The sequence below is a fragment of the Rutidosis leptorrhynchoides genome, chromosome 5 (assembly GCF_046630445.1).
Source record: "Rutidosis leptorrhynchoides isolate AG116_Rl617_1_P2 chromosome 5, CSIRO_AGI_Rlap_v1, whole genome shotgun sequence".
Lineage (NCBI taxonomy): Eukaryota > Viridiplantae > Streptophyta > Magnoliopsida > Asterales > Asteraceae > Rutidosis > Rutidosis leptorrhynchoides.
Window position 1 is genome coordinate 360081640 of NC_092337.1, and position 14105 is coordinate 360095744.

Genomic DNA, 14105 nt, shown 5'->3' on the forward strand with positions numbered 1-14105 from the left:
ATTTGGTCCACAAAAGTTAACGTTTTTTTCTCTGTTTAAATTTGGTCGGAAATTTCCGGGTCGTCACAGTACCTACCCGTTAAACAAATTTCGTCCCGAAATTTGATCGAGTTCGTCATGGCTAACAATAATATCACACATTAAATAAAATATGGCCCCTAATGTTTAAGTTCGCTTACGGTGACATCTAAAAGTGGGGTGGGGACAAACGCCCCATTAAATATGATCGGAACTTTCATTAAAAAATTCTACATCAATACAACCCGAGGCGAAAGCCTTATTTAGTGATATCGAGATTAGTCTAATGATGCAACTTTTCAAACTAATGAATCCAAAAGATGCAATGCTCCAATCAAATATCAACAATTCACAGTCAAAAGTTAACATATAATAATCAACTAATACGATTTTCAAATTTCCATTACAAATTACAACCTACAGTTAAACCACGACATAATATCAGAGCTCACATAAAAACCCCAAATCGCCATGAAACTTATTTAATTTTAATTATTTATTAAACCCTAAAAAGGCTAAAAACGTAAAATAAGTTAAACTAGCCTGTAATCGCACCCACACTTCTTACAATGCACCAGACGAACCACCATTCGACATCATCTTCTTAAACTCTTCAAAATTAACAAAACCATCACCATCGGAATCAACAGACTTAATCATCTTCATACAATCATCAACCGTACACTTCTCACCCAATTTAGTCAAGATCTGATGCAACTCAGTCGACGAAATCAATCCGTTTTTGTTCAAATCGTAATGATCAAACGCATCATGAAGCTCCTTCATTCCACCATCTTCATCGCCGTTGTCGGATTTACAGAATCCGGTGAACTCCTCTAGGTTAATGAAACCGTCACGATCAGTATCAATGTTCGACATCATTTGTTTGATTTGTTCGTCGGAAATTTCATCGGATCCTAGCGCTTTCATGACGTGGACTAACTCGTCGCCGGAGATCTTTCCGTCTCCGTTTGCGTCGAAACGGTTGAATACTTTTTTGATTTCGTCGGAGTTAGTTAAGCAGACGGATGGTGACGTCATATTGGTGGTGTTGCTGGGGGTATGTGACGTCATATTTTTGGATTTGGATAAAATTAATTGAATTGGATGAGTGAAAAGGGGAAAGAAGGAAGATATAGAAGATGAAGACGCGTAATACGACGCGTTGGGGAATATTAATGACTTTGATTTGAAGTTTGGTCTTTCTTTTTTTGTAATTTATACATCTTATTTTAAATTTTTTTTTTTTTTTTTTAAATAAGGAGTATCATCATCATCATCATCATCATTTAGTTAAAAACACGAGAGGTAAATACCTATAAAAGAATTGACGGTATAGTTTCAAAGCAAAGCTAAGAGAAATAAAAAGGGATGTGATACTCATATACCAGTTTTTGATTTATACATATTTTTTTTCTTAAATTTATCTAAGGACTTGCACTTCTATTATTGTAAGCAGAGTGTTGTAAATCTCCCGAGATCTCGTTTTTAAAAGGCAACTGAGACGAGATGTTCTTCTCCCGTGATTTCTCGGTCAACGGGGTCAAATTTAGTCAAAGCCACGATTTCTCGAATTTTTTTGCTAATTTGTAAGTTTTTCCTGTAAATTCGTAATTTCTAACATTTTCTCGCTCATTTCTCTAATATTTTTGTAAGATCTCGTAAAAACGTATATAAATATACATATATTTATGTTTTTATGTATATTTTTATTAAAAAAACTATAAAATCAACGTAAGTCAACGTCCGAGATCTCCCCGAGATTATTCCGAGATGCCGAGATCTCCCTAAAAAAGTCCAAACGAAATCTCCCCGAGATCCGAATTCTCCAACCTTGATTGTAAGTAAGGACATAATAGTTAATTAGGTGTGTATGGATCAATATTGAGTGTGTGAGTATCATTCCCTAAGTAAAAAAGCTTCGTTAGCCCCTTTTGAAGGTGTGATTGATTTTTTTGCTTTTAGAGCTCGTTTTGATTTTATTTTTTGTTTCGGTGGTTATTGTGTTGCTTTTTATGTTAGACAATGAAACTTCGTAACAATCACTTTATTATTATTCAATATTTATAGAGTACAGAAATTCTAACACTACGTAGAAACCCTAGCAGATCGTAAGCCCATAATACATATTGAATTCGGGCCAAATAGATTTGCTAATACTCCCCTACAGTCTGAATAGCACGAAATCGCTAAAAGTTCGAATTGAAAGCAGGGGCGGATCCATATAGGGTCAACCGGGGGGAGTTGAATCCAATGGCCCTATTATATTTAACGTTAATACTTAGCTATTAGACGTTATAGCACTGGCCCAAGAAGCAAAATGCTCCCAGGGGCCCAAGCAAAGTCATAACTTATAACAACGATTAATTCCAACTGTATTAATTAATTCCAATTGGAAATCATAACTTTGTAATTGTCTCTTAGCGTCTTACTAGGGACCGTTTTTTATATATAATCATTCTTTGGCTGTGTTAAAAAAAAAATATATGGAGTTGGAAATAGGGAGGAAAATATACGAAACTGTCGATGTGGCCTGTGGGACTAAGGTCCCTATCTATCTCAAAAACTTCATTAATATTATCTCAATTTTCTTAAAGACCATGTGTTTTTTACTTGGATTAGTTTTTCCAAACCAAAACTTTTATTAACATTGATCAATTATTCTTTGACCCATCCTCACTCATTCTCTCTTTTAATGTTAACCAACATCGATCAATTAATTATTAAACCACACTCACTCATTTCTATTTTAGTTGTCAATTTTAACCTCTTCCGAACGAGAATAAACATAAAATAAGAAAATATGATACTAAAAGTGACATATTAATATATACATTCAACATTTAGATGTTCAATTGTGATTGATTTTGAAAGTACTACACTAACATTTAACATTGATGTATACATAGTATAACAAATAGTTGTTTAGATGTAAACTTAAAAAATAAAAATGAAAGAAGAATATGATCGATTAACATAAAACACATTCATTATACATTAAAGTTTATTAATGGACATCATTTTTTATGATTTCGACATAACCTAATCCGTTTTATCATACATAGCCCGACTCGTTTTGTCATTGGCGTTAAGCAAAGTAATGCCCCCAGTGATAGTATTCTCTGGATCCGCCACTGACTGGAAGAGAACTTTAAATACAAAATAAGGAAATAAAAATTTCTTCTTCTTTTTTTTCTCTTGTTTGATGCACCGAATAGGCAGATATTCGCGAATGTGGTTGCATAATGTTTGACTGCGTATTCCTTTTCCATAGCGTTATTTCTTTTCTTTTACGCCGTTGCTTGCTTTGCCTAAGGATTGAGCAGGGCTTGAGCATAGAACTTTAGTCGACGATAACAGTCATCTTCAACGCTGCAAAAGAGAGTTTATTTTTTTTATTTTTTTTTTTATATTCCTCTTTTTTCGAAGTTTGAAACCAACTCAAGATAGGCGACTCATCCCCACGCCGATTAATTATTTTTCTAATTATCTTAACATTTAACAATTAATTATTAAATTAAACAATATACTAAAAGTAAACTAAAAGTAATAAGTAAATAGAAATCCAGGGTGTAGGAGAAGGTGCAGTGGATAATAGATTGCTAAGATAGCCTTTTAATTTTCTTAGATTTACGGGTATTGATGGTTGAGAGTAGTGAGGCAAAAAGAAAGAAAATAGAAAGATGACCACTTGAAGTCACGTGGTTATGCGGCTGTGATGTTAACAAAGAAAGAGGATATTAAAAATAAAATAAAATCAAGAGCAATAGGTGGATGCAACTAACAAGAATGTTCCGATGCTTTTTTATTCGATGAAAGATAGTGAGACTAAAAAGGAGATGATGATAGGGAGATGACGGGTGGTATAGAATCAGCGGCTCAAGGCGGTCTATTAGGTCTCAAGATCATACCTCTCTGATACCATGTTAGATATTGGCTAATATTTTGGTGCATTGTTTTGTGCTTAGTTTGGCCCATCGTTTGGCTTGCGTAGTTGTTTGCTTTATGATTCGTCAGTTTGGTTAGGTGGTTGGTTTTTGTCATGGTCAGATTCTGTGTTCCCAGTTTATTTAGGTTGGTTCGGTGAGGCTCGCCTGTAGACATCCTATAGGCTTGGTAGGTTTTAGCTTAGCTATATAGTTACGAGCTTGTCGTTTCCTATTCTTTGTAGCTTTTATTGGTTTTTTCAATCGTTGATGAAAATTCCTTTGTCATACATGTTTGTTTTTTTTTTTTTTTTTTACCTTAAAAAAACCACGATTCTTAATCAATACAATTACAATTTACCCTTACACTGAAATCATGAGTTTTGTAAAACGAAAGGAAATGATAACAAATGAAATAAACAATTAATTGGTCAGCCCGCTACGTTGAGCTCAATTACTTTATCAACTGACATAGCTTTTAAAAAAAGAATAAAGCCCTCATGAATCAAACTTGGGACACTTAATTGTCAAAGATGGATTTCGATCACTCAGCCAACTGCGCTTTTGTTATATTATGGAAGCTAATTGTATTTATCCACTTAAAAAGAGAAAGCGGAAGTTAAGGTTGATTAGAAAGGAAGATAAACTAAGTGTATGATGACGAAGATTGTGATGATGGTGATGATGGTGATGATGATGATGAATGTGTGTTTATAGGAGAAGTATATGATGAAGAGGAAGAGGGATCCTTTGTCGAAGGACAAGGAAAAGAGGTCTATCATAAGTTGGATTCCTGGAAATTATCTAGAAGAATGTAGGATACACTACTGAAGGAGAGTTTTGTCAAGCTGGTATGATATATTTATTTAAAAAATGATAATTGACTTTTTGGAAAGCTAGCTACTATTTATATGATCACATCATATGATATCCACGATTTAACTGCTTTATATAAATTTATTTGCAAAAGTATGTCAAATTAGAAGATATAGATAACTCAAAAAGATGTTAAAAATATAAGCTAAAGTGTCATGAATATTATTCTTATTGGTTAAAGAATTTTCATTGTTGAATCTAAGTGTATTGTTTTGTCATCATCAAATATGAAGAAATTGTTATTTTTTTCTACTAAAAATACGAAAACTGTTTGAAATTGAGACATTTTCAAAAAGAAAATGTCGTCAAACAAGAGTTACAAATGCAAAAAAATGGATTAAAGCTCGTACCTAGAAAACTATAGTTTATTTGTATTAACATGCACACAACCTTAGCTTATTAGTAAAAAACGGGAGTGGTGGTGCTTCGTGTTGCTCGAAAGAGGAAAAGAAGGTCGGAAAAAGCAGAAAGATAAAAATCGAGGAAGTCAAATTATTTAAAGATATGTATCACTGTATGTATATACTCATTCAAGATTTAGGTGCTACTTATTTTTTAAGATGTTTTTGTTTGAAGTCTACAAATCACACTTGTAAAAGATGTGGTCTGAAGATCTATAGAGTAAACATCAAGGTTGTAAAAGTCGCGAGTCGGGGACGCATCGGTCGAAACCTAAAAAGGACGCGTCGGCCGAGTCGGGGACGCGTCGGGGACGCATCGGTCGTTGACCAACGTTGACTTTATTAATAATTTCTTAAATATATATTTATATATGTATAAAATAGTTGATTCTGTACCATAAATTTCTTAAATAAGAACTTGAATTTAAATACAATCAAACTTAAAACTCAATTAATGTTACCGAGTACATAATCAGTAAGGACACAGAGAAAAGAGCGGCCCAAAAAATGAAAACAAACCCTAATTTTAAAACATATCACATCTTGACGAAAATTTGACTGATTTTTGACCGTTTTTGACCAACTTTGGCCGTCTTTGACATACTTTGACCGAACTTTTAGCTTTGACCGTCTTTTGAGTCGTTTTCAGAAAAAACAGGACGGAGAACCTAAAAAAACGACGCATCGGCCGACGCATCGGCCGACGCGTCGGCCAAGTCGGCCGACTTTTACAACACTGGTAAACATTGAACACCGTTTGTTTTCTAATCTGCCAAATACAAGTATTATACATAATAAATAGATTATACATTATTTCATTATTCATCTGTTTCACTAGGAAAAAAAGCACTAATAAGAATTATAACTGCACAAATACATATCGTACAAAAGATGCATCAAAAACTAAAACAAGAAATCTAACAAAATAACACAACCAAATATTCAATAAGCTTAACCATTTCTAAAGCACGAAGAACCATTTATGTATTTCATTGGTTCCAAATAACCTCAAATTTACAAAATCATGAATTTATATATATACTAAATCCCGTAAAAGAAACTGCAACCTCATTGGCTACAAGGCCCTCCAATCACTGTTATACTGTTGCAACCTTTTGTTTTTCCTTTTTTTTTTCTCCTCTGCTTCCTGAAGATTCTCTCATGAAATCAGTTCAAAACATATCAACGGGTTTCATTCAGATTCAACTTTTAAATTCATATACCTTCAAACAAACAAACATAATTCAACAACGAGCCAACTATCAAATTCATCAAAAATCGATTGCACTTTTGGGGAGAATATTAGGGTTTGAGGGCCCCCGATTTCTCATCGCCCCTTCCTGTATGAAACCCCACTTTCAATTTGATGTCCTCAACTTTTCTCCTACTTGCATTTATGGATTTAAAACCTACTTGACATCTACAACGACCGACTCTTCTTAAGAAACCCTAATTTATTTGTCATCTCCATATTTGGATTTTGTGGAGAAATTTAATTTCATTTTAGGGTTTATGTTTTTGTGGCATCGTATTTCAATTTAACCGAACGGTTTTGGATACGTTTCTGTCTGTGCGATTATCATTTACCTCTAGGGTTTTTAATTTCATGCCAGTGATTCGGGATTTGGAAGAGAAAGTTCCAAACTCTCGCAATTGTTATCTCCGTCGATTGTGCTATCTAAGGTATAATTATTTTTTTAACAGTATTCTGTACTTGCATGCTTGATGATTTGTTGCAACCGATGTTAGGGTGCGTTTGTTTGCCTCTTAATCGAATGGTTCAGTGCTGAATGCTGAACTATTCAGCATTCAGTGCGCTTGTTTCTGACCTCTGAATGACATATGGTGCTGAATGGTTCAAAATTCAGTGCTGAACCATTCAGAGATGAAACACTCTCTTAACCATTAAGAGCCTAAATTGTCTGTAATTTTCTCCTCAAAACCTATTCTGAACACTTAACTAACAAATATATTGAATATTTTATTCATGTTACACTTTGATAAGGTAATTTTACTCAATTTATATCGTTCATTCTAAAAGATTATCAAACAGCTTATTTTCATACAGAACAAACTTTATTTAGAGACTTTGAATCATTCAGATTCTGAACTATATGCGTAACCATTGCAACATATGTACGCTAATTTAATATACAATAATCGATGAACAACAGATGTACGCTAATTTAATATACAATAATCGATGAAACAGATTATGGAAAACATGTTCCTCTAAGTTAAATTATCATAAAGTAATTGTTGTAGTATACAAGATTGGTTAAATTTAATTCTGTTTGAAGTTAGGATTGAAACCAACCAGCGTAAGCAACAGTAAGAGTTACAAGAACACAATTTTATAAGCCTAAGCATATGAAAAGTAGGTACACTTCAGTGTTTAATATTATTTTAGCAATTGGAATTGCTAGAGTATATCAATTTTTATGGTAAGCTCAGTTAAAATACAAAAAGCTAACTCAAGGTAGCCAAAATGCCCATCTCAAAACAAAATATGATTGGAGATAGTAGGAGACATTCTTGATTTATATATATAGTTTTTTCCTTTCACAATGCAAACAAAGATAGGAACCAGAGAACTTTAAAATTTTTTAATTAGCGTCCTAGATGAGAGACTTTGGCCTTAATGGTTAGGTGTAGATAATTTGGGGGAATTTTCAGGCCGTTGAGACATTACTATTGGCTGCTTGCGGGCTATGCAACTCTATTTGGAACCAAAATTATGTTATTTGAGTTTGATTGTTTTTGCACGCATTTCCCTTTGTTCATAATCGTTTTTGCTATCAACTTAATGTGATTTATATCCAAACTGAGCTACGTGCTAATATTTTGTTTGTTGCATTTTGACAGCTGACTAAGGGTTGTGATGGTGAAATACGTGTGCTCCCGGTCATTTATTGGCAGAGCAACATGTTAGTTGCAGCTATGGTGACTGATTACATATTTCTGATGCGAATTCCGTACTTACGATAACATTTTTGGAAATCCCAGCTGCTACACGTGGTTTGGTTGCCGTCCTAAGACGTGGTAGCCTCTTTGTTGCTAAATGATTGAAGCAAACAAATATAGCCATGATTCGCAACACCATTGTTGACTTAGGATTTGCATCAACGACAACGTTTTTTACTACTCACAACTCAAGAAGGTTTAATAAAATAGGATGTGATGATAAATATATGGGGAGTTGGGTTGAGCAATGAGAAAAAATGAGTTCGTATTTTGGCGAGGCAATCTACGAATTGCAGCCATGGCGATTCATCTTCTCTTGTTTGATTTTAAACACATATATGAGCCTATGTTTTTTCCTTTTCCCTATTAAAGTTTTGTTATTATTGGTAATTAAATTTATCCCCAGTTTCGTGTTTAAAATGTGCAGATCACGATGAATATGGTAAGAATAAGTATAACTAATTCATTATCAATATATGTAAACAATCTCATGTTTTGCAGTTATTGATTTAAAAAATAAGTGAGGTTACAACGCAAGGAACACACCAACAATAATAATGCATGAGATAAGTTTGCCATATTTTATTTTGTTTAACATTTTTTGTTGTACGCAAGTGGTTTATCTTAAGTGTTGTATGTTTTGTTTATAGTATAATTGAATTGTGATAGTAATATTGCTGCTGCTACATTTTTGGTTACAAAATTTGGTCAAAGTAGGTTGTTTTTCATACCATGTTAGTTGAATTGTATAGATGTTCCTAGAATTATATACTGCTATTATTGTTGTTATTGTTGCTGCTAATGCTATTATTGTTGATTAATTCAAATTGTCAGCTTCTAATACTACCCATGTAAGTAGATATCTAATTTGGACGTTGCATTACGTGTTTTTCAGTCGGTTAAATCCACGTGTGAGAGGGGGTCATCGAGCGACTGGGACAACACAAAAGTTGGTTCTATGAAGCCTGCGAAGACAGTTACAAGAAGGTCATGGACTACTCAACCAACTTTGAATGCATTGATTATAGAAAATAATCGACGTACAGTCTCACGTAAGCATTACCTGATATCACATTACAGTTCAACCAAATCAATAAACTTAAACTATGTACATTGTTTGCAGGTACTGTTTTAAGGCTTTCTCTCGATATACATCATCAACTGCATTTTCACCTTTTCATCTGCAGTTAACAAGGTTGTTCGCCACACATGTAAAGATCTGGTGACAATCCAGAATTTATCATACTTGAGGAGGCAACGGCGCCGATAGCTGCAATTGCTGCACCGCCGGACGCTCCAGCAGATGAAGCATGTTACAAAATAGTTTCTCGAACAACATTTTATGTTTAACTATTACTGCTATTTAGCGTAGCTTATTACTACATATACTCCAGCCATTGGTTTATGTCTAGCATCTTGCTTGATACATGTTTACATAAAGTTACTATATGAGATGTAATTTGGAGTGATAATTTAGGGAAAGACTTCTATTTGTGTAACCAATGATGATTACATGACCAAAATTTCATTTTATTATAATGACCCATCCTAAACCATCTGGACGAATACATTACATTTGATTACATCGCGAGGTAATTGACCTCTATATGATACATTTTACAAACATTGCATTCGTTTTTAAAAGACAAACTTTCATTACATCGAAAGTTGACGGCATGCATACCATTTCATAATATATCCAACTATAATTGACTTAATATTAATCTTGATGAACTCGACGACTCGAATACAACGTCTTTTGAAATATGTCATGAATGACTCCAAGTAATATCTCTAAAATGAGCAAATGCACAGCGGAAGATTTCTTTCATACCTGAGAATAAACATGCTTTCAAGTGTCAACCAAAAGGTTGGTGAATTCATAGGTTTATCATAAACAATAAAATTCATCATTTTGATAGACCACTAGATTTAAATGATGCATGGTACAAATGGGCCCGAATCCTATACCCACCTGTAATGTACATGCGATATCTTTTAAATACAGTACACCTTTCTCGTGTACGAAATTCTTTTTCATAAATCTTAGTAACCGTACACATATCTCGTGTACAAAATATAATACACATAACCTGTGTATAAAAATCATTCTCTCGATACATAACATTCACATCAATTGATGGCAATTATCATGTCCACATAATTCAAGGTGGCAAATATCATGTCCACATAATTCAATGGTGGCAATTATCATATCCACATAATTCAATGGTTGCAATTATCATGTCCACATAATTCAATGGTGTCAATTATCATGTCCACATAATTCAATAATAATTCGCAGAACTTCTGTCTGCACAATAATTCATTCGAGGAATGTTTTGCTTGTGTCTATCTCGTCAAACATTTATAAAAGTATTTCATGTATTCGCAGTTCAAAATATATTTCAAAAGCATTTAATAAAGCAGTTGTAAAAAAAAGCACATGTATTCTCAGTCCCAAAAATGTAAAGAGTAAAAGGGAATCAAATGAACTCACAATACTGTATTTTGTAGTAAAAATACACATGACGATATTGAACAATGCAGGGTTGGCCTTGGATTCACGAACTTATATCATTTATATATATATATATTAAAACATATACTTGTAATCGAATAAATATATATATTATTATTAGTGATGTAATTTATATATTTAATATTTTTTATAAGTTTCATTATTTATTTATATATTTTCATTTTATATATAAAAATGTTAATATAGTTAAGTTATGTGTACTACATATATATTTATATATATGATCTTTATTTTTATACTTATAACCTTAATAACGTCATTAAAACTTTTATTTTTAGTAAACATAATTATTTTAATAATAATATAGATAATACTGATAATAACAATAATGATAGTTTTAATGATAGTAAAATAATAATTTTTAATAAAAATGATAACAATGATAACAATTTTTAGTAGTAGTAGTAGTAGTAGTAGTAGTAGTAGTAGTAGTAGTAGTAGTAGTAGTAGTAGTAGTAGTAGTTCAAACTTTTACACAATATTTTACAAACTGATTATAATAATATTTCGCGTTCAAACTTTTACACAATATTTTACAAACTTACAATACCGCTTATTTTACATATAGCATGAAATATAGCACACAATAAATTTGATACAAGATGGTTGTGAAGATAATTCTAGCTAGTACACAAGTCGTTCAGCAAAGGCAATAAAGACACGTAATTCATACGTCCAGAAATAAGTCATGCATTCTGGTTTTACTAGGATTACTTCCCATCCTTGGTCTTGTGGAACATAACCGTTATGGCCGTTGATAAGACAGCGTGTTGTAACGTCGTCAAAGGGACGAGGGTTACGTAATGTCCAACAGTCCCGTAACAATCTAAAAACCTCATTTCTTACCCCAATTACCGACTCCGTCACTTGTGGGAACGTTTTGTTTAATAGTTGTAGCCCAATGTTCTTGTTCTCACTTTGGTGAGAAGCGAACATTACTAATCCGTAAGCATAACATGCTTCTTTATGTTGCATGTTAGCCGCTTTTTCTAAATCACGAAGTCCAATATTCGGATATATTGAGTCAAAATAATTTCTTAACCCATTGCGTAAAATAGCATTTGGGTTCCCCGCAATATATGCGTCAAAGTAAACACATCGTAACTTATGGATTTCCCAATGTGATATCCCCCATCTTTCGAACGAAAGCCTTTTATAAACCAAGGCATTCTTGGAACGTTCTTCGAATGTCTTACAAACTGATCTCGCCTTAAATAGTTGTGCCGAAGAATTCTGACCGACTCTAGACAAGATTTCATCAATCATGTCTCCGGGTAGGTCTCTTAAAATATTGGGTTGTCTATCCATTTTGTGTTTTTATACTGTAAAATAGACAAGAGTTAGATTCATAAAAAAAATACTTATTAATACAAGCAATTTTTACATATATCATAAAGCATAAGCACACTATATTACATATATTACACCACACGAATACAACTATCTTATTCCGACTCGCTTGTTTCTTCTTCTTCGGTTTTGGTTCGTTTTGCCAAGTTTCTAGGGATATATGATGTTCCCCTAATACGAGCAGTCGTTTTCCACATTGGTTTAGAAAAACCTGGTGGTTTAGAGGTTCCCGGGTCATTGTTACAACTTAAGGACTTCGGGGGTTGACGATACATATAAAGTTCATCGGGGTTGGAATTAGATTTCTCTATTTTTATGCCCTTTCCCTTATTATTTTCTTTTGCCTTTTTAAATTCAGTTGGGGTAATTTCTATAACATCATCGGAATTCTCGTCGGAATCCGATTCATCGGAGAATTGGTAATCCTCCCAATATTTTGCTTCCTTGGCGGAAACACCATTGACCATAATTAACCTTGGTCGGTTGGTTGAGGATTTTCTTTTACTTAACCGTTTTATTATTTCCCCCACCGGTTCCGATTCTTCTTCCGGTTCCGATTCTTCTTCCGGTTCCGACTCTTCTTCCGGTTCCTCTTCGGGAACTTGTGAATCAGTCCACGAATCATTCCAATTTACATTTGACTCTTCATTATTATTAGGTGAGTCAATGGGACTTGTTCTAGAGGTAGACATCTATCACATAATATCAAACGCGTTAAGAGATTAATATATCACATAATATTCACATGTTAAAAATATATAGTTTCCAACAAAATTTGTTAAGCAATCATTTTTCAAGTAAACACGGTCGAAGTCCAGACTCACTAATACATCCTAACAAACTCGATAAGACACACTAATGCAAATTTCTGGTTCTCTAAGACCAACGCTCGGATACCAACTGAAATGTCCCGTTCTTATTGATTAAAAACGTTCCATAATAATTGATTTCGTTGCGAGGTTTTGACCTCTATATGAGACGTTTTTCAAAGACTGCATTCATTTTAAAACAAACCATAACCTTTATTTCATCAATAAAGGTTTAAAAAGCTTTACGTAGATTATCAAATAATGATAATCTAAAATATCCTGTTTACACACGACCATTACATAATGGTTTACAATACAAATATGTTACAACAAAATAAGTTTCTTGAATGCAGTTTTTACACAATATCATACAAGCATGGACTCCAAATCTCGTCCTTATTTAAGTATGCGACAGCGGAAGCTCTTAATAATCACCTGAGAATAAACATGCTTAAAACGTCAACAAAAATGTTGGTGAGTTATAGGTTTAACCTATATATATCAAATCATAATAATAGACCACAAGATTTCATATTTCAATACACATCCCATACATAGAGATAAAAATCATTTATATGGTGAACACCTGGTAACCGACATTAACAAGATGCATATATAAGAATATCCCCATCATTCCGGGACACCCTTCAGATATGATATAAATTTCGAAGTACTAAAGCATCCGGTACTTTGGATGGGGTTTGTTAGGCCCAATAGATCTATCTTTAGGATTCGCGTCAATTAGGGTGTCTGTTCCCTAATTCTTAGATTACCAGACTTAATAAAAAGGGGCATATTCGATTTCGATAATTCAACCATAGAATGTAGTTTCACGTACTTGTGTCTATTTTGTAAATCATTTATAAAACCTGCATGTATTCTCATCCCAAAAATATTAGATTTTAAAAGTGGGACTATAACTCACTTTCACAGATTTTTACTTCGTCAGGAAGTAAGACTTGGCCACTGGTTGATTCACGAACCTATAACAATATATACATATATATCAAAGTATGTTCAAGATATATTTACAACACTTTTAATATATTTTGATGTTTTAAGTTTATTAAGTCAGCTGTCCTCGTTAGTAACCTACAACTAGTTGTCCACAGTTAGATGTACAGAAATAAATCGATAAATATTATCTTGAATCAATCCACGACCCAGTGTATACGTATCTCAGTATTGATCACAACTCAAACTATATATATTTTGGAAT

At 33.3% G+C, this 14105-nt stretch overlaps 1 protein-coding gene across 1 annotated transcript; it reads right to left on the reverse strand.

Annotated features, from left to right (window-relative positions):
* Positions 1-380: 380 nt before the first annotated feature.
* LOC139847552 (calcium-binding allergen Ole e 8-like) lies at positions 381-1133 on the reverse strand. The gene has a single exon (XM_071837232.1). It carries the CDS (start codon positions 1090-1092, stop codon positions 583-585), a length of 510 nt encoding a protein of 169 aa, XP_071693333.1. The 5' UTR covers positions 1093-1133; the 3' UTR covers positions 381-582.
* Positions 1134-14105: the final 12972 nt, after the last annotated feature.